A 24,930-nucleotide genomic window follows, 5' to 3' on the forward strand; every position below is an offset into this window, starting at 1 on the left:
GGGGGTGCGCCGCCATCTTGTCACGGTCTCAGCCAGCGCTGTGTAAGCGATGGGGGAGGAGGGGTCTGTCTCTTAAAGGGGACACGGCCCCAGGGTGGGCCCTCCCCTCCTCGGGGTAAGCTCGGGGAAAGGGGTGGGGGGCTCCGGGTCGGGGGTACGGAGCGGGACCCGGTGCTGCCCCCATCCCGCGCTCTGCCCCGACGGGCCCACTTTAAGGTACCGCGGCGGAAAAAACGCAAGATGCAGTTGGGGAGGGGGAGAGCAAAGGGGGATTAGCGCGCGCACCCACCTCTCCCCGCACAACTGCCGCTCCTGCCGCGCGCCTCGCTCTAATTGGCCAGAGGCGCCCGGCTGGAAGCGCAGCTTGAGGGAAGGGGAGGGTGATCCGGGCCGTGGGGGAGAGGGCCCCTCGTGGAAGTGGGCAGGAGCAGGGCTCTGATGGGGTTGAGGGAAAGGGGCGGGGCTATGGTGGTAGGGACGGGGGAGTCTGGGGAAGAGGGGCTATGATGGGGGAGGGGCAGGGTTGAGGAAAATGGGAGGAGCTATGGTGGTAGGGACAGGGGTGGTGGGTGGAGCTGAGGAGGGGCTATGTTGGGAGGACCAGGGGTGGGTCTGAGAAGGGGAGGGGCAGGGATGGGGCTGATGAATATTGGAGGGACTATGGTGATGGGTGGGGTTGAGGAAAAGGGGAGGGACTGTAATTGGAGGGGCAGAGGTGGTCTAAGGAGTAGGGGCGGGGCTATGGTGGGGGGACACGGGTGGGGGCGGAGCTGAGGAGGGGCTTTGGTGGGAGGGGCCGGGCTGAGGGGCCATGGTCGGGGGAGGGCAGGCAGTGTGGGGTGGTAGCTCTAGGGCTGTATGGTTCCTGGGTAGCCGAGGTGGTGACTGGCCTGGCCCTGAGTTTGTTCAGGGGATGTTACTGGGGCAGGCTGGAGTGGGGCATTGGGTACCACTGTCCCCATGTGGTGAGAAGGGCAGGGCACAGTGGGTCCCAGGGATGCATTGGGGGGAGCAGCAAGTAAAGGGCAGTGCACAATGAATGTATAGATCGATTTAGTCCTTTGGTGAGGAAGGGGTTGGGTGTTATTGATGAAACTGATTACTTTTAGACAAACTAATACAGCAGGAGAGGGAAGAGGCCTTTGAGAATCTCTCTGGGAGGCCTGTCCCCCACACCCCTTATCCCCCTCCACCCTAATGATGTGATAGTCCCTTTTCCTTCCCCCGCCCCCCAGACCCATTTCTTCCTGGGATATTCCCCTTGCCTTCTCCTGACTGACCGATCTCTACTGAGACGTCCCTCTACCTTGTTTGGTCCCTCACCCCACACACTATTTATTTTGGTGGGTACAGTCTTCACTAGTTGGGTTCTCAGATGCTTTCCTCACCCCCAGTAATGTCCTAGTTGGGCTCACCGCTCCCTGTATCTGTCTCAGTGTGCCTCCCACAGCACCACAGACAGGATCTCAGCACCACTCCCTCTGTGTGGCCCCGAGGGGTTTGCAGCTCATGCCCTAGTCTCTCTCTCCCCGCTCCCAGGCAGGCAGCATCCTTGGTGGGAGGATGGAGCAGAGGCGGCAGGGCCGCCAGCGGGCCTCTGAGTGCATCCGCAAACAGAAGCGCAAGGAGCTGGACGCCCGACGCAGCAAGTGCCGCATCCGCATCGGGGGCCACCTGGAGCAGTGGTGCCAGCTCAAGGAGCAGCTGGGCTTCTCCCTGCACTCCCAGCTGGCCAAGTACCTGATCGACAGGTGAGGAGTGACTGGAGAGGGAGGGATGGGAGTACTGGTCCCACAGCAAGTGCCAGGGTATGGGAGATAGGTCCTGTGGGAGGAGGGAGAAGTGGCAGGGGCTCTGTAGAATGGACATAGGAGACCCTTGATTTCTTTCACAGCCCACCTCCCCCACACCTTCCCCTAACAGGGCCCACCCTCCTCACAGCCCCCATTTCCCTCCCAGATCCTCACAGGTTCCTCCTGTCCCAAGCATTCCCCCCCCCCCCCCAATTTCCCTGACAAGCTCCAGTATGTCCTTTCCCCTGATTTCCCCCATTGCACCCTAATTGGCATCTGACCTTGATGCCTGTCCCGTATGGTGGTTGAGATTTTGGGGTGGGGTGATGGAGGTCATGGAGCAGGTTCCCTTTTCTCTTCCAAGTGGATGGGCTCAGCCAGGGGGTGCAGGAGCTGTGTTTTCAGGGTTCCCTCCCTGCCCTTTGCTGTTGACTCAGTCTCTCACCTTCTGTCCCCACCTCTCTCTGCTGCAGGTATACTTCCCAGGGCTGCGTGCTGAGTGCAGGTAGGCACCTCTCCTGCCTAAATGGGGTTTCTGTGACTCTGCATGCACTTCTCCTTGGGGGGAAGGGTATGCAGCTTTGAGTGTCCTTCTAAAAAGGGAGGTGCAGTGGGGGGATCCCCCCTTTAGTGACAGTCATGTCAGGGAGAAGGATTACATGGTGGGGGTTGACTGTGCTTCAGCCCCAGTGGTGCTGTGTTATATGAGTGGGCATGATGGGGGGGGATCGCCTTGTGTTTGTGGCACTAACTCTCTATACCCCTTGTGGCTCAAGTATGTGGTTTGGCAGTAGCGCCTAGTGGCTCAAGTCTGTGGGTTGGCAGCGGGGGAACCTAGGCCCACCGCTCCACTTGGTTCTGACCCAGGGCCTTGGGGCTGGTAGTTCAACGGAATCACTAAGTCTGCTCCCTAGGTTTCTTCCTATGGTACCCCCTGCCTCTCCAGAGGCCCAATAGGGGCCTGGTTATTGACTTGCAACACGTACTCAACTGAAAGGGGTCCAGAGGTTCCTCACCCTCACTCTATCTCTCTGATGGTGGCCTGCAGCTCCATATTGAGGTCTGCTTCAGGCAGCATGGAACGCCTGCTGTATCCCTGCAGGAGCTACCAGGGAAGGTCTGCTCCCTTGCACTGACCACCCAGGCTGCGCAGTGCCCTTTCAAGCTCCACGTCCATTGTGAGCACACCCAGCAGATGAAGCTGGGCTGAGCCTCCAGGGCCCAGAGCTACTCCTTAACCCTCTGTTCCCCAGCGTAGGGTTTGTACATCCCATCACAGGGGGTTAGAGTTAATTAAGGGGATATTGCTGTGGCCTGCAGGGGTACTGGGTTGTGTGGAAGTGGTGCTGTGGCCCCCTGTCATGGAGTTCGGAGTGCAATCCAGACCAGTAAGAGGTTGTGTCCCACTTTCCCTGCAACCCTGGGTGTCCAACAGTGCTTTGCAGCATAGGCGCTGACTCCGTGGGTGCTCCAGGGCTGGAGTACTCACGGGGAAAAATTAGTGGGTCCTCTGCACCCACCGGCAGCCAAGCTCCCCACCCCACCTCACCTCCGCCTTCTCCCCGAGCACGCCCGCATCCCCGCTCCTCCGCCTACCTCCCAGTGCTTGCTGCCGCAAAACAGCTGTTTCGTGGAGTAACAAGCTTCAGGAGGGAGGGGGGAGGAGCGGGAACATGGGTGGGCTCAGGGAAGGAGGCGGGGCCGGGGCGGGGATTTGGGGAAGGAGTCGAATAGGGGCAGGGAAGGGGCGGAGTTGGGGCGGGAACTTTTGGGAAGGGGTGGAGTCGGGGCGGGGCCGGGGGCAGAGCGGGGTTGAGCACCCACCGGTGCCAGCAGAACTCTGTGCCTATGCTTTGCAGTGCACAGCCTGGGATGCTCGCAGTCACCCTACAAGCATGCTCTGTAGGAGAAAAAGGGACCCCCTCTGGCCCCTGGTTTGAAGCAGGTGCCCCATCCTTCCTTATGGCAAATGAGTGCAGCATGACGACTAGCTCCGTTTGCTTCTGATCAGCTGCTAACAGACCTCACTGTGCGTACAGCTCTTTTGATTGCTTCTTGTTGCGCTCAGTATCTGCTTCTTTTCTCCTACTGCCTTTTCTGCTTGTGACTCATCTTTATGCTTTCCTTTGTTCTATTTCCTTCCTTGAAATAAACAGAAAACAATAAAACTGTAACCTTTCTTTGACTCTCCCCAGCCTTTTCACTTGAAAAATACTTAAAACTATTCTACTAGTGCTTGGAGTGCAAACCTCAGTTAAAATAGCAAGCTGTGTATAAATCTTATTTCGACTACACCACTGTCAAAGGGTGTTGGGGTGTGATCCAGACCAGTAAGGGGTTGTGTCACTGCTTGCCCTGCAGCCCTGGGTCCTGTACAGTGCTTTGCTGCTATAGCCCACAGCCTGGGATGCTCACAGCCAGCCTACAAGTATGCAGGTTACACCCTGAGTGTCTGTGTGCTAGACAGCCTGGGTTCAGCAGCTCTGACCCCAGCAGCGAGTCTACAGCCCTACTCTGGCTTCCACCAGTCTTGGTTACAACCAGCAAGTTGAGCCCAACACTCTCCCAGTCCCGAATTTTCCCAAAACCATGTGCTCTGCAATGTCCAGCCCTCTCCTGGACAGTTCCGAGAAATAATATGGTCAGCTTGTTCCTTTGAAGAGTCAAAAGTACATCACAGTTTATTAACCAGGATACATACACCTTTCCCTGCAAACAGCACTGAGTTGGTTTATAATAAAAATCAAAGAAGTTTATTAGCAGGACATAGGTTAAGTGATACCAAGTGAAAGGAATAAAGTTAGAAAGGGAAACACACAAATAAAAGTGAAAACACGGATTGAAAAGTCTAAAACTGAATCCAGCAAGGTACAGGCTTTGTTCAAAATGTTTTTTCTCACCAAGCTTCCTTCTTCACAGCCGTGGTTCACTTTCCCTCGGTCAGGACCTTCCACAGAAATATAAGATGTTGGCTTTCCTTGTCTCCCTAGGTGAAAGATCTTTGCCTAAGCAGGTTTCTCGCCTATATTCAGTTTCCAGAGACTTCAACCCCTCCCTTGGTTGAAGGGCCCATCTTTCTCAGCTTGTAAGAGTTCTGTTCCCTTGTGTCTGTCTAATGATGGATGCCAGACATGGCTTCTCTCTTTGCTTATATCTTCCAAAGTTCAATGATTTTGTCTCAAGAGGCAGAGTGACCTCATGCTGTTCTTTCTGTCCTGTGGACTTCCCATCCCCCTGCTGATTTCTATGTAAATAGGGCTTCCATTGTTTTTGGTCACACCTTGCTTAATTTTACTGGAAACAGATAGCTACCTTGGCTCCTGTCTGGGTGGGGACCTGTTTCTCCCTGTTTGACCACAGACTTTAAAGCATGATATCATTAAGTATCCATATTTTCTCATATTGTGTTTATACATACATTTCACAATGATATTACTAGTTTACCAGTGTGTTACTAGCTTTCAGAAAAGACCTCACCCTATGCACTTTTATAATACAGTAATATTGTATACAATCAGTTGATTCAATTGCTTATCACTTGAGGTTCAAACACCCCCACCCCCATCTTTATAGACCAGTAAACTTGGCAATATTTTTTTTTGAAAAGTAAAACCCAGACCAAGCTTCTCTCTCTTGTTGGGGCATAGACCCCATGCTGTCTCTTCCCCCACTTGTTAGCTTGATAGCTTTGGGTATTTGATATGTAAATGGACCTTCATTGTCTCTCCCTGACAGCCTGGTCAGAGAAGCAAACACATTCCTTTGTCTAGGGCAGACCTGTTTACAACTCCCCTGACATGTCTCATTTAAACATACTTTAGTCACAATTCTAGTCTATATCCATAACTCTTAACGCACATTGCGTCCATACATCACGCAAGAATATTAATGATCAGTGAGTTATTAGTTTTCAAATGATACCTCATAAGGCATATGTTGTACAAAGGTTATTCCAGTAGTGTGCAGTGTATGAATACAGGGGTATTTAGAGTCACACAACCAGGAAGTTGGGTAATGGGGGAGGAGGGGATGGTGCTGTGGCTCCCCCAGAGGGGTAGGATTATATGGAGAGGTTGGGGTAAATGTTGGGATGGTGCAGTGTCCCCTGTGGGTGCTTCGGTTATAGGCGGGGGTGACAGGTTATATGGTGCTAGGGGCGCACTGTGGTTTACATGTGGTTTCCCTCTCTCCCCCGCCAGGGCAGGGTGGCTCAGATCCCAGCGCTCTCCCCACGGATGCCCTGCAGCGCCTGGTCGTCCTGTCTCATGTTCACAGCCAGGAGTGCAGCTTTATCCCCAATGTGAAGACCCCCTCACCAGGCGACAAGGGGGCCCCAGGGAGTCTAGTGTGGGAGTGCATGGCTGGACACACCTTCTCCTGGGGCCCCCCTGCACCGGAAGAGCAGGGCTGTGCCCCACCGGGAGGTAGTTCACAGCCCGGCAAAGCTGCTTCCCGGCGCAAGAAGGAAAGAGGGGCCAGCTCAGGGCCTAGCCCACCACCTTCCCCAGTTACCAGCCGCAGGCGCTCACTCCGCAGGGCAGCGCTTGCCCAGGACTCCTCTGGGACGATGGTTAAGGTGGAGCCCAACCTCCTTGGGAACAGTGGGGTGGTGGAGAGAATGGCAGCTCCATCATCCACCAGCAGCATGGACCACGGCGGAGAGCTAGGAGCAGGAAGCTCTGACACTGACGCAGGTGAGGGAGTGAGCAGGACCCCCCTGATCCCGGACCCCTGTGCAAGCATGGGGTGGCACGATGGATGCAACTGACCAGCCTTCCCTTTCCCAGGGCCCCACAGCCTTCTCCTGTCCAGCCAAAACTGGGAATTCTCCTCCCTCTCTCCACTGGCCCTTGATTTCTTGTGCCCCTGTTGACTCCAAATCCCCCATAGCACTCCCAGCCCAGAGTACAGGCTAGCCAGCTCCCCCTGTACATTGGAAATACAAGTTCAGATAGCCCTTCCTTCACCCCATACCACCCCCTCCCTATCTGAAGGGGTTCCGCTGGACTCTGTTAAGCAAACGAGCAACCCATGAGTCTTAGCTCCATCCACAGTAATGATAGGGATCCTGTAATAATAACTACCCTCCTCTAAAGTAGTCCCTATCCCCCTACATTCGCCCCCACCCCTGGACAGTACAGGAGCCTGACACCAGGCCCTGAGCGTCAGTCAGCAGATTCAGGCCCTTTCGAGTCAAGAGGAGAAATGAGTTGAAGAGGAATGCCAGACCCCAACACCCAAATGTTCCCATCATGGGCATCCCAGGCCCCATCAAACTGCAGCTTGAGGACTAAGCATCTACCCTAAAACCAGGCTGAGGCCTTGGACGGTTCAGAGATTTAAATCAGTTACAGGGACAAGGGTGGGTCACTGAGTCCCAGGGCCCCGCAAGGTTTTCATTAAGTTCCAGGAACGTGGATAGGTCTCCTCTTTGCTAGGTCTTTTAACTGTGTTGTAACCAACCAGGTCCCTGGCTCGGTGATGCTTGAAGTGAGTAGGTGGCCTTAGTGAAAGCACCCAGCGTGTCCCTGCTGTTCATGGGGAGAGAGACAGGTCTTTTTAGTGACGAGGGCCCACGTTCCATGGAGAACTTTTCAGATCCACATCTGTCCTGGGAGTGAATTGGGAGCCAGGGCAGGCATCCTATGCTGTTCACACTGCTGACCTAGTTGGCAGGTGTATCCTGACTTCTGTGAAGCTTTCAAATGCAGCCCCATGTTAGGCATGGGGCAGTGGTCCAGCCTGGAGGTCCCGAGGAGAGGGGTGTTTGTGGGTGTCCCCCAGCTGTGGAGGAACAAGGGCTGGAACACGGAAACTGCCAGAACAGATCAGACCAGGGTCCATCTAGCCCTTTATCCCTCAGTAACCGGTATCAGGTGCTTCATAGAAGGGGCAAGAGACCCCCTATTGGACAGTTATGGAACAACTTGTTTATAGTTTCTTCCTAGCCCCCTTCCTCTGGCCTGTTAGAGGTTGGTTTATACCCTGAATGAGGATTTAGTTCCCTTCCTCGGGGCCTTATCACTCTGCATTCCTCTCTCCTCCCAAACCTTCCCTGCACCGTCTCTCCCACCATTGCAGTTGCTCCCTCCTTCCCCGTCCCTTCTCTGCAGATCTCAGCTTCGTGGTTCCATCTCACCCTTCAACTGACTGCACCTAGTTTCTCTCCCTACAGCTCCCCTCCCTACAGAGGCAGAGGCTGGCATGGAAGGGATAGAGCGGGAGAGGTGAGTGACGGTGGCTCTTCTCCTCATCTGTCCCTGGTGCTTACCTATCCCCTGCGCGTGTGCTCCTGGGACTAGAGAGGAGCTGTCCCGTATCCCCAGGACTGCGATGACCCAGAGTCACTCCCATCTGACAACGTCCGGTGTGAAAATAACAGCTGAGTTCTCAAGCCAGTTCCCAGTGGGGCAGTCTTGCCCCATCCCTATTATTACGCATCAGCCCTGTTGTGAACAGCTTCAGCAGAGAGGCCAGTGACTGACAGGGACAGGTAGGCAGGATGGCCATCAGGCTGTGAGGAGAGATGGTGGGATCAGGAGCCACAGAGCCCTCAGAGACTTCCCCTCAGAGCCATGGCTCCAACCCGCTCTCTTGACATTTGATTCTTGTAGTGCACCAGGATTGGAGGATAAACCAGAGGAGGTGCCTGAGCCCAAAGAGGATGAGGATGAAGACTTCACCGAAGAAGATGACCTCACTTACACTGACGACCTGCGAGATGAGAATTACCACCCCTCGCTGGACAGGTAAGGGAAGCTAGAGCTGGGCTGGGAGGGAGCTGACTGCGCTGCTCTCTGAAGGGCTGCCAGGCTGGACCGAAGTCTGGCACTTTACGAAGAATCTGTGTATGTTCTTTCTGACGTAATGCCACAGCCCTGCTCGTCTGTCCCTTCGCCTTCCGTACATTAACAATTAACCCAGGAACCCACAGGGCATATACAGAACAAGGTATCTCCCACCATAGCTTTTCCTGGATCTCTGCCTTTTCCCACCCCCTCCCTACTTTGTGGTTGCCAACACTTTGCTGGCATAATTAAAGCCTCACTCTGATTTCACATGCAGCTGTGGTACCCTGGGATGCTCATAAACACCACTGCTGAGAGCATATGCTCCTAATTCTCAGTTGTGTGAGTGAGATCAGAATCCGGCCCTGGAATTGTAAATTCCCCAGGGCAGGGACCTTATTTTCATTACTGGTAAGAGGAGGGGAAGGGATTTGCCCACTGCACCGTCAGAGGGTAGATGTCCCTTTGAAGGCTCAGGAGCCCAGCCCACCTCTTACAGGCTCCACAATGGGGAATGAGGCAGCTCAGGTTCACCCAAGGGTACTGGGAGGCAGTTAATTAGGCAGGGAAGCCCCTGGGCATGATAAAAAAAATTAAGGACCTCAGTTAGAAGGAGAGTTCCTGAGAAGAAAGGCAGCTGCTAGAGAGCCACCCTCTATAGCAGGCTGGTGAATGGCTAACACTCCAAAGAGAGAGAAGCGGGGCAAGCCTACAGAGGGGGAGAGGCAGGAGGTAGCAGCAAGGGGCTGACAAAGACTGGTTCTGGCTGATCCAAACGGGCCCTGAGCTGAACCGGTGAGTTGGGCTGGCCTGGGCTCCCCTGCATACTCCAGCCAGGGGCTTATGGAGAAGAAGGTTCTAAACACAGGAGACCGAGGGCTGACTAACGCCTACTAGAGCCATGGAACTTCTGACTCCCCATCACCCTGAAGGAGCTAGAGACTGCTGAGGATCTGGACAGGAAAAGTCAGGTTGTAACAAGGACTTGACAAACACAGAGTTGGGTGTGATAGCACCAGGGGGTGGAGCCAAGTTGGTGGGATCTGATAGACAAAGGCCCCTTATTTCACCCACACAATGAGTCAGTTTCAGAGCTAGGAACAGACCCCAGGTGTTCTTCCACCCAGTCTTGTGCCTTAACCACAATCCCATCCTTCCTCCCAAGCTTCCTTGCGACTTTATCCTGATACTGGGAACGAGAGACCCATTTGTTAAACATACTCTGCAGAGGGAAAGCTGCTCTGACAAATCTAACCCTAACTGTTGTGTGACTAAACTCTTAGCTCTAACTTGACGTGAACGTGGAATAATTCATTGATTCCTTTAGCTCTGGCTTGGAAGGGATGCTTTTAGTCTCTATGCCTCTCCCTGGGTGGCATTGGGTTGCTTTCCCTCTGTTTCTCATGTCTAGCTTCACCTGCCATTAGAGAGCCCCCTCTCACAGGTTGTAACCAGTTCTTGCGTCCATCTTGTCCATCCAGTGACTCCGAGCTGAAAAGAGAGCAAAGCCAGACCAAGAGCTGCAAGAGACCCATGAAGGGTGCGCAGCTGCCTACTGAGACGAGTCCAGCCAACGGCAGCCCCTCTGAGAAGGCGGTGCAATCCAGGTGAGAGGGGAAGACAGGCAGAGGGCCAGTCCAGGTGAGGAGGGGGAGCCTGAGCACATAGGGAGAGGAGAAAGGAAGGCGAGAAGTGGGTGAGTGAAAAGGAAGGGGTTGAGGTCAGTTTGTCTATCTCAGCTCGATCATCCAAGTGGCTCTGGGCCCATCTGAGAAGTGACTGCATTTCCCAACCCCAGAGCTTTCGAATGTTGGCTAACTTAGAGGCCCGAGGGCGTGCGTGGGGCTGTCCTGTGCTCTGTAACTACAGCCCCCGGCAATAGCAGCCAGACCAAACCGCAGCCAATTCCCAGCGCAGAGCTGTCTTCCACACCACACTGGGTGTCTCAGTCCTGCTCTACACTTAAAATGTAGATCGACATGGCTACATCACTCAGGGGTGTGAAAAATGTCTCACCCCTAAGTGCCATAGCTATGCTGACCTAGCCCCTGATTAGATGCAGCCAGGTTGATGGAAGAATGCTTCTGTATACCTAGCCAGTGCTGCTCACGGAGGATGTTTAGCCGCTATGATGGGAGCCATGTGAGGACCTGAGCAAAGCCCATTGACATTAATAGAGATTCTTTCCATTGACTTCAATGGCAATGGAGCCAGTGATGGAACTAGAGGACAGCAAGGGTGACAAGCGTACTAGAGTCTGGGTAGAAAGAGAAAATATAGTAGAGCTGAAATTTGCCCATGTCACAGCTCCATTCAGTGCAGGGGGAGCTGTCAGGGAACCTGTAGCAGTTCCCTGATTCTGCACCATTTGCCCTCTGCGTAACTTAGAGAAGCTCCTCAACGGCTCTAATTTAGACCACTTGCATTAGATTCCTAACATCAATGGAGGATTGATATATCAGAGTCCCCGCACAGCACCAGAGAGTGCAGGGAGGGTTCCACAGGAGCCATCTCTGCCTGGAGAGAGTTCCACTGGCACAAGGGATTTCTCTTCTGGCATGTGGGGCCAGAACATGGCCTCTTTGTGTTGCCCAAGTGGTACAAAGTGGCTATAGTGTACTGCAGTATCCTGCTCACCATGGAAGAGACGAATGGCTAAATAGGGCTTCAGTGTGTAAGTAGTTAATCCTGGGGGAATTTTGCGCCAAAATATTACAGATTCTGTGCACAATATTTTAAAATTCTGTATATTTTATTTTTCAAAATAATACAATATAATCACGCCAGTTTCAATTATTTTGGTAATTTATTTCAAATACCTCTCAGCAAGTACATCTGTAACAATACAGACAACAACAACAAAAAGATTCAGGAAATGTTTTTTGACAAATACATTCTTTACCGGGCATATTAATACAGAACTTTGATAATAATTCATTTAAACTACAATACAGAAATGTATTTCCTGCACCATTGAGAAGCAGCCCAAAGGCTTGGGAATGTCAGGGGTAATGAAGGAGCTGAGGGAGAGAGAAGTAACTGCTGGGAAGGAGCCTGGGAGTAAACCTGTAGGGTTGCTGGATGTGGGTGGGAGAAGTATGGAACAGGTTTTTGGGGGAGGGGGGTGCGGAATTGTTGGGGCACCTCCCCCCGTGCCTCTCCCATTCAGTCAGGCACATCTGCCTCTGTCCCCATATGTCCCTGCACCCTTCCTCCCCCCCCCCCCCTCCGTCTCCATGTGACCCTGCACCCTCACTCCTATTCGGCCCTGGGCTCAAAGTTGTTACCCCACTAGCTCCTGTGTTCCCACCCCAGTCTGTCCCCCCCACTATCCCTTCGGAACCTCAGTCTGTGTGACCCCCCCAGCAGCACCATGTGCCCAGCTCTGCCCCACTCCATATCCCGTGCCTCCTCACCTGGCAGGGCACTGTGAGAAAGGCAGCCTCTGTCCCCTCCCTCTCTGTGGCTAGTTGCTCTGACCCATGAGCTAGTTGCCCTCTCTTCTGGCATCACATCAGCCCCTGATGGATGAAAGGTGTAATTGCAGCTTCCCTTCACCTCCCAGTCATAATCAATTATTCTACGGGGGGGGGGGGGAATATCTGCGTGGGGCATTAATTCTGCACTTGCGCAGTGGCTCAGAATTCCCCCAGGAGTAAACTAATGCTGTAGTTTTCATAGGGTTTTATCACAGAATGATGATAAATATTCAGCAGTGAAGTGTCTGGTTCTCTGCACTGAAGCTGCTAGTGTGAATCTGTAATACTTTTATGCAGAAAATGATGTATGCATTAGCGTATTGTTTCTTAGATTATAAGGCCAGAAGGGACCATTGTGATCATCTAGTCTGACCTCTTGCGTAATGCTGGCCATTGGACTTCCCTGAATTAATTCTTGTGTGCACTAGAGCAGATATTTTAGAAAAACATCCAATCTTGATTTAAAGATTGCCAGTGATGGAGAATACACCACTACTCTTGGCAAGTTGTTCCAAGGATTAATTACCCTCATTGTTAAAAATTTGCTTTATTAATAATCTGAATTTGTCTAGCTTTAATTTCCAGCTTTTGGATTTTGTTAGTTAGATTGAAGAGCCCTCTGTTATTGAATTTCTAGATAAATGATGCTGAAAATTTGCTCATTGCTGAGAAGGTGTGTTGATTTCAATGCTAGCTTCTGATGTTGATAGTTGAGTTAATCTCTGAAGATCCAAGGAAGCCAAGTTAAGATTGGGTGGGTGTTGGAAATTGCTTTGGGTGACTGAGCCTAATGCAACCTTCATTGAGGTGAGAGGAATGACTCACAATAAATCACTGGGAGTTGGGTCAGGTCCTTAGTGAATGATTAGGCTCCAAGTCACTAAGGTATTTAAAAGTCAGTACTGCCGATCTCAAGTGTACAGAAGTAATGAGTCACATCTCAAAAATCGTGAGAATTTGATATGGGGTTTTTTTTTGTTTTGAATTGTTTTGGATTTTTCTAATAATAAATTATAAGTTCTTTAAATTTGTCTTCTGGTTTCTGACCTTTAGGTCACACTCAGGACACATTTCCATTTTTTTTTTCCCCCAAGCATGAGGGCTAGAAACTTACATTTTATCTAAATAAAAGCTAAAATTGTCCTGTGCTCACTTGACTCCAGGAGCTGGGGCTTTAAGAAAAACACCAAATATCACGAGACTCTCAGTAAATTCACAAGGGCTGATAATGATGCCTGTGTTTAAACACATGGATAGTCCAATAGAAGTCAATGGGCTTACTCATATGCTTAAAAAGAAGCAAATGCTTCAGTCTCCTGTTGAACTGCGGCCTTACATAACACCAGGGAATTAATTATAGACCCTAACTCTGTCTTTCCAGACTTTCTAATGTTTTTATTATATAGGGAGGTGTAAAAGCATTTCCTTTGGAATTAGCTGAATTAAGTGTGAACAGTCTTCCATCCTCAACTATCTCTTCAGGATGATATTTTATTTGTGGGGGTTATGGGAGAAAGAAGCCCCAAAATATACACCCAAACACATACCAAGTAAGTATTAACATGCACAGTCACGGCTCTTCTGCCTTTTTCATTTCTAGATGTTTTTGTGACTTCAATTCTATACTGAAGGTCTATTAATGTCTGTTTTACAGGGGCTACTGAAACTAAGTAACAATTTGCTACCAGCGGAGAACAAGTTCTGGAGGCATTAATCAAAGCACAGCAGAAAATAATGGTAAATTATATATTTAATTTGCACTCCCCCTTCCTCTCCCTGCAGCATTTTAATTTTACCATTAGAGGGACACCATCTACTCAAAAATCATGCTTGTGTCTGAAAACTTTCTACCTACAAGTAATCTCTAAAATCACTGGAAATAAAAAGATTATTTCCCTCTAAATCTTTCTTTTTCCTTCAGTTACTTTACTTTATGCATTTGAGAGCACTCTGTTAATAGTTATTTAAGGCCAGATTTTCAAAGGTGTGTAAGTGTGTAGTGGGATTTTCAAAAGTGCCTAACTAAGCAGGATAGATATCAGACTCCCATTGAAATCAAATGTAGAGCACCTGAACTTTTCACTCATTTTAAAGATTGACTGAATTTGTTGATGGTGTCCCTTTAAGGTTTAAAGGAAGTAATGGTTTTGATCAAATAAGTTACACATTGATGTGTGTTTTTTTCTGTAGCCATTACGATACCAATAGCTAGGGAGATGGAGACAGGAAAAAAAAAAACAGAGGAGCAAGAAAAAGAGCATCAAGAGCACATTGCATACTGGAGTGTGTGTTCCTTCGCAGACGACTCTCATCTCCTTCTGTAAGTACCGTCATCCCAATGTGATGACAATACATGTGTGCAATATACAGTATTGCAAAGTGTTGAGCAGCATCAACTTGCACTTGCAAAGTAAGCTGCATAGCCAGCATCTTACATAATGAAAATGGCAGATCGTCAGTGATTTTTAACATCTATTTTCTTCACCAAAATGGCAATTTTGCTATTTTCTAACTTCTTTTTCTTTTCAGGACAGTCTATCACAGACCAACAACAACAAAAGTGAAGTGGCTGCAAGATTTACATTGGAAGGTGGATAATGCAGACAGAACATTTTAAATTAGATCAAACTTAAATCTATAAAGAACGAGGAGTACTTGTGGCACCTTAGAGACTAACAAATTTATTTGAGCATAAGCTTTTGTGGGCTAAAACCCACTTCATCGGATGCATGCAGTGGAAAATACAGTAGGAAGATATATATACACAGACATCTGATTTGTGTCCATTTATTCTTTTGCGTAGAGACTGTCCGGTTTGGCCAATGTACATGGCAGAGGGGCATTGCTGGCACATGATGGCATATATCACATTGCTAGATGTGCAGGTGAACGAGCCTCTGATAGTGTGGCTGATGTGATTAGGTCCTATGATGGTGTCACCATCAGCCACACTATCAGAGGCTCGTTCACCTGCACATCTAGCAATGTGATATATGCCATCATGTGCCAGCAATGCCCCTCTGCCATGTACATTGGCCAAACCAAACAGTCTCTACGCAAAAGAACAAATGGACACAAATCAAAGAATTATAACATCCAAAAACCAGTCGGAGAACACTTCAACCTCCCTGGTCACTCAATAACAGACTTCAAAGTCGCAATACTCCCAACAACAAAACTTCAAAAACAGACTCCAACGAGAAACTGCAGAATTGGAATTAATCTGCAAACTGGACACTATTATATTAGGCTTGAATAAAGCCTGGGAGTGGATGGGTCATTACACAAGGTAAAAACTATTTCCCCATGCTAATTTCCCTCACCACCACCACACTGTTACTCACACCTTCTTGTCAACTGTTGGAAATGGGCCATCCTGATTTTCACTACAAAAGTTTTTTTTTCTCCTGCTGATAATAGCCCACCTTAATTGATTACTCTTGTTATAGTTAGTATGGCAACACCCATTTTTTCATGTTCTCTGTGTATATATATCTTCCTACTGTATTTTCCACTTCATGCATCCGATGAAGTGGGTTTTAGCCCACGAAAGCTTATGCTTAAATAAATTTGTTAGTCTCTAAGGTGCCACAAGTACTCCTCATTCTTTTTGCTGATGCAGACTAACACGGCTACCACTCTGAAACTTAGGTGTATGTGACCAAGCTTTCTCTATGTTTAAAAATATTAGATTAATGTGATTACGACTGCATCCTTTTTTCTTAACTGTATTATACCTTTTTGCAATACAGTGTGTTTAAAGACTTTTTATTGTTGGTAAATAATACAATTTAATCATGTTTGTAACATAGGATAATTGTATTTATTCACACTATAAATGATGACAACCTGTAGTTATTTTGCGTGGTGTGGAGTAGGTATTTAAGATAACTGTCAAACAGTACAGAAATAAAATCATTTTCCCTCTTATTTAATGACCAGAGTGGATTTTTCTAAAGGTTTTTAATGCTCTATATTTTTATCATACAAACTATGGACTTATTCAAGAGCAGCTTGGTTCTACTGACCTAGTCAAGTTTTATTATCATTTCATTATTATTTGTATTATCGTAGTGCCTTGGAATCTTAGGATGACCGCATTCAGGGGGTGTCTTACCAAATACATCCACACTGCATTGTAGGTCTTAAATTTTCTGTTTACATCTCTATTACAAACCGTCAGAGCTTTGAAATTGTAGAGTGATGCTTTCTCCTTCGGTCTTATTGTTTTGTCCATCTTTTTACTTTAATTAAAAATTGGGAAATTTGATATAAAAAAAGCCATTAGGAGAATGGTATTGGTCGCACGGTTATGGCCAATGTTCAAAATATTCATCAGGGGCTCGGGAGCTACTGAGTCCTCTTGAAAAACTGACCACTAAGGCCTAATTTTCAGAAGCACTGAGCACTTGAGATTCTAGTTGAAATTCAGGGGAGCAGGCTGTGCTCATCGCCTCTGGAAATCCATGACCACGAGTGCTCAGAAGTCAGGCAAATGTTAAAGGCTGCACATGTAACCTTAACTCTGCCCTCTTGTGCAACTGTGTTCCAATGTAGTCTCTTAACTGTATGAACACATGCTATTTCTAAATATAGTGTTGTACAATTCCTTTTTCCTTGCCATGTTAGACACACACATGTAGGATCTTGCGGTGTGTAATAGTTTTTGTATGCCAAACAAACAGGTTACTTATATGGAAATGTGCTGTCACTATGATAACAGAGACCCAATGATTGTAACATTGTGCAAGTTGTCCTCTGCTACCTTGCTATCTGGTGAGTCTTGGAGCCTCTCATGGGGCAGGAAAGCATTGAGCTCAGCTGTATCTAGCACACCTGCTGTATATTTAGGCTTGGAAAGATTAGATTTTTATTGTTCAATGTCAATAAACATCCATTTCATCATACATACACACAAACCAACAACAAAAAATCCAATGAAAATTTACAGAAAGGCAAACTATGAAAAATGCTGCCTGAGAACATTTTAGAGTTTGATTTAAAGCAATTTATATATTGTGACATGATGTTGACTTTGTGTTTTTATAGTTACAGTAGAACCTCAAAGTTATGAACACCAGAGTTATGAACTGACCAGTCACCTCATTTGGAACCGGAAGTACTCAATCAGGCCGCAGTAGAGACCAAAAAAAAAAGGAAATACAGTACAGTACTGTGTTAAATGTAAACTGTTAAAAAAATAAATGGAAAGCAGCATTTTTCTTCAGCATAGTAAAGTTTCAAAGCTGCATTAAATCAATGTTCACTTGTAAACTTTTGAAAGAACCATAACGTTTTGTTCAGAGTTACGAACATTTCAGAGTTACGTACAACCTTCGTTCCCGAGGTGTTGGTAACTTTGAGGTTCTACTGTGTAAAGCTTTAACTTTTGAACCCTAGTGACTCCAGCAGCCTGGGGTGAGCTGGAGAAAAAGTCCTGTATCCTTTGGGCAGGGGTACCCTTTATCAGAAAGATGGGGGGGGGGGGGTGTACCCAGCCTACAACTAAAGCCTAGTGGTCCAGGGAAACATCCTCAAAGATATTTAGGTGCCTATCTCCCATTGATTTCAATGAGACTTAGGCATTTAAAGATCTTTGAGGATCTGAGCACTGGCCTCTACATCAACCTGACCTTCAAGACATGAAATTTGTAGTGCTGGGCCAAACTTGAGCTCTTCCCAGTGCCTGGGGGGCGTCGCTATGTCCATGTGGGTGTCAGTGAGACTTGGAGGTCCAGGAAGTTATCAGAGCAATCTTAGGGTGACCACCCTGAATTCTCCTTTGACCAGGGTTTGCTTTGAGTCCTTGAGATCCAGGGCATACCAGAGCCATCCTGCCCTCTTGGATTCAGAGATGCTTGGAATGAAACCCTGTCACTCAGGGCCACAGGCTCTGTGGCTTTTTGGCAGGATTGACCGGACTTCCCTGGGTGCCCAGGGATGCTCTCATTTGGGGCAATTTGGAGCTTTGGCGGGAAGTCTGATCTCATAGGGAGGACTTGGGAGTCTGAGGTGAACAAAAGGGGAAAGACTCCTGATGTCTCTCTGGAGGGCATTGAGCTGGCCGAATGCTCTGGATCCCTTTCCAACGCTCATCTGGTGCTTGCTAGAAAAAGGACTTGGGACCCTTCATCTTCCTGTGCTGAGGCCACATGAGTCCTGAGAAGGGGCTATTGGGCACCCTTGGATTCTGCCAGCTACGTGAGACCTGGCACCAGAAGCCCTTCCTATAGGAGGCTGGTAGCTGGAGATCCCTGCCCCAGAGAAGGACAGGCAGCCTTAATCTCCTATGCCTTCTCGCAGTGAGGGGATGAGGGAGATGTTCGTAGTGCAGATGGGGAAGGGTGTATAGAAAAGGAAAACACAGGCCAGGGGAAAGGGAGACAGCATGGGGAGAAAGGAGGAGGAGAGACACGCCTCTCTCCGGGAGCACCCAATCAGTGTGTTTCTTCCTTCGCAGCCGCAAGAAGCGGGGACAGCCGAGCAACAAGGATGTGGCCCAGATCGGCCCCAAGAGAATCAGGTAGGAACCTGGCCTGGAACCCTGGCCATGACTCTGCTGGCTGCCGTGCCCTAGAGCCCTTATGGTAGCAGAGCTGGGCTGCAAACCAGTCCCTCGTATCCCTGCTCCCCACGGCTGGACTCCCCACTCCACTGAGCGACTGGTGGTGCCTCCTGCGAAGGGCAGTAGTTGGGGAGGGGCGGGATCTCCCTCTCTGTCTGGATTGGTCTCTTGGTGCGGGTGGCAGCGCCATTCCAGTTGGACTTAGAGGGGAGGAAAAGCCCCATTAGCCCCAGAGCCACACACCCAGGGGCTGCTTCCCACAGCCCGTTACCTACCGTACTTTTCAATGGCCCCAGTGATGGGCAATCCTCTTGCCATTTGGTCTCATGTCCATTCCCCCTTGCAACTACCCCTCTCTGTCCCTGCATACGCTCACAGCCTAGTGATACTCCCTGGCGTTTCTTGCATCTCCACCACACCCAGCAGTTGGCGTCTTCCACAGGGCGTGCGACCCACCCCTTAGCGCCCCCACCTGCACACCTTCCCCGTTGCTAGTGGTGTGTTTTGTCCAATCTGTCCACCATCCCACCCCCAATACTTTACACAGCTAACAAGAGACCAGAGCAGATTGGCACAGATGGGAGAAAAGAGGTTGGAAAGGAGATGGAGAGCCGGTGAGGCAGGGAGATGAAGGGGGCTTTATCCAGACGTCACAAGCCACACAGGAGAGGTGACGAAGGCAGCTGGTGAGCAGGGAAAGATTCAGGGAGGTGGCTGCAGAGGACACAGCTCTTGCCCCTGCAGCGGGGAGATGGAGAGAAGAGGACAGAGGGAAGGTCCACGAGGGAGGGTTTGAGAACCGAGGGGCTGCTGAACTGCATCCTGGCTCCATCAATAACCTGCGAGATCCTCACCCCCTCCTCTCTGCAGGAAGGCAACCAAGCGCGAGATGCTCCTGTGCGACTTCGAGGGCTGCGGCAAGATCTTTTCCAACCGCCAGTACCTGAACGTGAGTGACACGGTGACCTGGGGGGGGGGGGGGAGGGGCTCCTGACCCGCCCCCAGACACCACCTGGTCCCCATTGGGATACGTGGCCTAATACCATTATGGTCCTGGTATCAGCCCAGCTGCGGGCTTGACAATCAGTTCAGTGTGACCCACCGGAGAATGTATGTTACAGGTCCCCCCTCTCTGTGCCTGATCCACAGACAATATGAGTCTGCGCTGGTTTTACATAGTTCAAGCTGTAGCTACTCATGCTTTAAATTCTGGACATCCCCGTTTCAATCCCTGGCCCAAATGGGAGCTGTCGCATATGCCCCAGTCGCTCCCATCTGACTGGCTGTTCAGTGAAACGAGTCCGTGTGTCCTCAGTTCCCAGCAGGACAAGATTCTATATCAGGGCTAAGGCCCTGACCCAGAGCTGATCGACATCCATGGTGAGATTCTCACTGATTGCAGTTGACTTTGGAACATGATCCAGTCGACCGCCTTTGCGGCAGCCTCCACAGAAAGGCTGGGGGCGGAATGGGCCATAGAGATATGGGTTTCCTCTGCCATCCCACAGAGAGAGCCGAGTGGCACCAGGGACCCCTCCTGTTTTGAAGCTGCTGGTCCAGCCCCAAAGCCAAATCAAGCATTCCCTCTGACTCCCAGTTCTATGGGAGGGCGCTCAGTTAGGTATGAACCAGGGAGGATGGACTGCAGGGTCTCTGGGCGGCACCTGACCCTACCCTCTGTTTCCCTCCAACCCCCAAACGGCAGCACCACAAGAAATACCAGCACGTGCACCAGAAGACCTTCACCTGCTCCGAGCCCAGCTGCGGCAAGTCCTTCAACTTCAAGAAACACCTGAAGGAGCACGAGAAGCTGCACAGCGGTCAGTGTGCCTGAGCACAGGGGCTAAAGCTTCAAAGCACCTGCCTTCTACAGTGCTGGGCTCCCCCTCATCTCAGCACACACACAGCTCTCTGAGGGCCCCTCAATCCAGATCTGCAGAGCTTCAGTCCCAGTCCATGGCTCCTACATACACCCACGAACCCCTGCCAGTGCCGCTCAATCCAGCCCCAGAGCTCCCCTCCAGCCCCAGGCTCCTACACACACATGCAGCCCTCTGCCAGTGCCGCTCAATCCAGCCCCAGAGCTCCCCTCCAGCCCCAGGCTCCTACACACACGCGCAGCCCTCTGCCATGCCCGTCAATCCAGCCCCACAGCTCCCCTTCAGTCCCAGCCCTGGGCTCCTACACAATATTCTTGTGTAGAATATCCCACAGTATTCTTGCCGCCAAGTTAAAGAAGTATGGGCTGGATGAATGGACTGTAAGGTGGATAGAAAGCTGACTAGATCGTCGGGCTCAACGGGTAGTGATCAATGGCTCCATGTCTAGTTGGCAGCCGGTTTCAAGCGGAGTGCCCCAAGGGTCGGTCCTGGGGCCGGTTTTGTTTAATATCTTTATTAATGATCTGGAGGATGGTGTGGACTGCACTCTCAGCAAGTTGGCAGATGACACTAAACTGGGAGGCGTGGAGATACACTGGAGGGTAGGGATCAGATACAGAGGGACCTAGACAAATTGGAGGATTGGGCCAAAAGAAACCTATGAGGTTCAACAAGGACAAGTGCAGAGTCCTGTACTTAGGACGGAAGAATCCTATGCACTGCTACAGACTAGGGACCGAATGGCTAGGTAGCAGTTCTGCAGAAAAGGACCTAGGGGTCACAGTGGACGAGAAGCTGGATATGAGTCAACAGTGTGCTCTTGTTGCCAAGAAGGCTAATGGCATTTTGGGCTGTATAAGTAGGGGCATTGCCAGCAGATCGAGGGACGTGATCGTTCCCCTTTATGCGACATTGGTGAGGCCTCATCTGGAGTACTGTGTCCAGTTTTGGGCCCCACAGTACAAGAAGGATGTGGAAATATTGGAAAGAGTCCAGCGGAGGGCAACAAAAATGATTAGGGGTCTGAAGCACATGACTTATGAGGAGAGGCTGAGGGAACTGGGATTGTTTAGTCTCCAGAAGAGAAGAATGAGGGGGGATTTGATAGCTGCTTTCAACTACCTGAGGGGGGGTTCCAAAGAGGATGGAGCTCGGCTGTTCTCAGTGGTGGCAGATGACAGAACAAGGAGCAATGGTCTCAAGTTGCAGTGGGGGAGGTCTAGGTTGGATATTAGGAAACACTATTTCACTAGGAGGGTGGTGAAGCACTGGAATGCTTTACCTAGGGAGGTGGTGGAATCTCCTTCCTTGGAGGTTTTTAAGGCCCGGCTTGACAAAGCCCTGGCTGGGATGATTTAGTTGGGAATTGGTCCTGCTTTGAGCAGGGGGTTGGACTAGATGACCTCCTGAGGTCCCTTCCAACCCTGATATTCTCTGATTCTATGATCTGCCAAATGCCCCTCAATTCCAGCCCCACAATCACATAATTCTGCCAGTGCCCCTCAATCCCAACCTGCAGGTCCCACTATCATTCCAGCCGTGGACTCGCTATCAATATCTGCTCTACCACCCCCTTGCTTTTCGACCCCTGGACCTACTGCCCTTCTCTCGTCCCTACCTTTGCTTCCGCCTGGGTAAAATGCCCTGCCCTACATCCCGCTAGCCAGTGCAGCCAGTAACCCGCTCTCCTTCCCCCTGCAGACAAACGGGATTACATCTGTGAGTACTGCGCCCGCCCCTTCCGCACCAGCAGCAACTTGATCATCCACAGACGCATCCACACGGGGGAGAAACCCATACAGTAAGTAGCAAACCCAGCTGGCTCGTTCTGTGACTTGGGGTCTCTTCCTCTGTGTCCCTAAGAATCGCAGCACTGAGAAGCCAAAGGTGGAAATGGCTGATTAGGTGCCATCGATCCAGTTCTGGAGGATACAGTCCCTAGGGCTGCCCGGGCCCTCTTCCTAACGACACCTAAGATGAGGCCTCTCCCCCTCACCTCCTTGATGTATACACCCATTAGATACTTGTAGATCAGAGGTCCCCAAAGTGTGGGGTGTGCCCCCCTAGCGAGGCATGGAGAAATGTCCGGGAGGGCACAGCAGGGCCCAGGCCAGCCCCAACTCCTGCCCCCAGCTCTGCTTCGGTCCCATCTCGAGCCACGTCCCCGGCTCCAGGCCACATGCCTGGCCCCATCCCCAGCCTCAACACAGCGCTGCTCCCTGTCCCGCATCAGTCCCCAGCCTCAGCCCCCGGCTGCAGCTCTGTTCCCAGCCCAGGGCCAAGGCTGGGAGCGAGGCCAGGAGCAGAGCCGCACCTGGCTGCGGGCCCGGGTGCTGGCCACCACCGCAGCTCAGCTGCGGGTCTGCTCCCGCACCTGTCCCCAACCTCGACCCTTGGTCACAGCCCTGCTCCCCGCCCCACCCCCAGCCTCGGCCCCCTTCTGCTGTCTATGCCACTTCCCCCACTCCTCAAGCCACAGCACCACTCCAACCCAGGCTCCAGGGAGGACATGGCGGTGCGCGGACAGGGGTAAGGGAGGGCACGATCCTCAAAAGTTTGGGGAGTACTGAATTAGCCTGTTGAACTCATTGCCACCGGAAGTTGCTGAGGCCAAAAATTTAGTGAGATTCCAAAAAGGGATTGTATCAGAGGGGTAGCCGTGTTAGTCTGGATCTGTAAAAAGCGAAGTGGGTATTCACCCACGTGCGTCTGACGAAGTGGGTATTCACCCACGAAAGCTTATGCTCCAATACTTCTGTTAGTCTATAAGGTGCCACAGGACTCTTTGTCGCTTTTTACAAAAATGGATTGGACATTTATGTGGAAACAAGAATATTGAGAATGACCATAATGAACAATAGCAATTTTGGAAGGGAGATTAGGTTTTAAGCCAGTTCTCTAACCATTACAGCCCAGGACCAGACCTAACGTGTGGGCCAGATTAGCCCACATTAGCCACTGCGAGGTTCTTACACCTTCCTCTGAAGCATCTTGTGCTGAGCTCTGTCAGAGACAGGATAATGGGCCAGATAGGCCTTGAGTCTGATCCAGTCTGGCAATTCCTGTGTTCCTGTATCCTCTGTGCATCCCTCTCTGAGCTTTCTCTCACTCTGATTCCCTGCCTCGCTTTCTCCACACTCTCCCCTTGATCCCCTTCCCCACCCACAGGTGTGAGATCTGCGGCTTCACCTGCCGTCAGAAGGCCTCCCTCAACTGGCATATGAAGAAGCATGACGCTGATTCCTTCTACCAGTTCTCCTGCGACATCTGCGGCAAGAAGTTTGAGAAGAAGGACAACGTCACCGCGCACAAGAGCAAGAGCCATCCCGAGGTGGCTGCCGGCCCGGCCCAGCCCACGCCAGAAATGCCAGAACCCGGCCACCAGGATGTGCCATCCCCGCTCCCCACCCTCGCTGAGGAGACACCGACTGCGGACCACCCGGATGTGCCGTGCCCACTTGCCACAGAGCAGCTGGAGATCCCTGCACTGAGCCTTTGCAAGATGGAGAAGGCGGAAGGGCCGGTGTCCTCCATCGCAGCCTCTGCCGAATAACGGGCCACACCGAGCAGGATCCGGATCTGACCAGCACTTGGGGGCTGAGTCATGGGGGATGTCGGCAGAGATGATCCCAGCAGGATCCTGCCTTCCAGCTGGAGTCTGCTGAGAGTGGGACATAAAGCACTTAGCAGAGGGGCTGGGATAATGACTGAACCGTGGCGGGAGACTGTAGTAGCAGATCTGAAATCCTGCCCAGGCACTGAGAGTATGGGGACAGGGAGGCAAACCCCTGCAGCCATGCGCAGCCTCCCCACACCACAGTCAGTAGAGCGCAGACTCTCTGTGGGCCAAGAGGACTGTGATACCAGGCAAAGGGCCTCACCTTATCTGGGGCAGGGGGACTCTGAAGAGAGATGCTGAGGTTCGCCCTCCCCAGGAACAAGCCTCGGTTTTGCTACTCTCAGCTTCAGGGTTTTGGACAAATCTTCAATAAAGAATTATTTTGTGTAATGCCTGGGGCGGGGAGAGCGTCTTCTCTCATGGCGGTGCTGGTTCTGCCAGCCTGGGTGGGGTAGGGGTGAGGGTAGGTGAGCCTGCCTTTATCCCCATGGCCACAGCTCCTGCTGCCGTTTCCCCGCCATTTTCCTGTGAAATTACCACCACCACCCCCCAGGTTGGTGCAGCTCCTGTGACTGCAGGATCAGCAGCCACCCCCCGTCCAGCTGCGGAAAAGCCTGCCAATGTCATGGTCTTTGTATTAGAGCAGAACCTTGGCGTCCTAACGGAGATTGTGAGCCCATTGTGCTGAGAGCTGCATGCATGCACTGTGAGAAAGTCTCTACCCTGAAGAGCTCCCAGTGTAAATAGACCAAACAGACAATAAGGATTCTGACCCCCTCTTTTTACATGGGAGATCATATCACAGA

At 50.8% G+C, this 24,930-nt stretch overlaps 1 protein-coding gene and 1 long non-coding RNA gene across 2 annotated transcripts; both read left to right on the forward strand.

Annotated features, from left to right (window-relative positions):
* ZNF692 (zinc finger protein 692) lies at positions 1-24,479 on the forward strand. The gene is made up of 12 exons (XM_065415986.1): positions 1-42; positions 1,540-1,751; positions 2,267-2,298; positions 5,993-6,487; positions 7,969-8,020; positions 8,408-8,542; positions 10,063-10,188; positions 18,521-18,583; positions 19,496-19,574; positions 20,331-20,445; positions 22,207-22,306; positions 23,674-24,479. The coding sequence occupies exons 2-12, from the start codon at positions 1,564-1,566 to the stop codon at positions 24,056-24,058; spliced, it is 1,770 nt and encodes a 589-aa protein (XP_065272058.1). The 5' UTR covers positions 1-42; positions 1,540-1,563; the 3' UTR covers positions 24,059-24,479.
* LOC135888203 (uncharacterized) lies at positions 13,376-14,667 on the forward strand. Its single transcript, XR_010561834.1, has 4 exons — positions 13,376-13,610; positions 13,715-13,797; positions 14,251-14,380; positions 14,590-14,667. It is a non-coding gene; the product is annotated as an uncharacterized LOC135888203 (long non-coding RNA).
* Positions 24,480-24,930: the final 451 nt, after the last annotated feature.

This window comes from Emys orbicularis, chromosome 13 (assembly GCF_028017835.1).
Source record: "Emys orbicularis isolate rEmyOrb1 chromosome 13, rEmyOrb1.hap1, whole genome shotgun sequence".
Classification (NCBI taxonomy): domain Eukaryota; kingdom Metazoa; phylum Chordata; order Testudines; family Emydidae; genus Emys; species Emys orbicularis.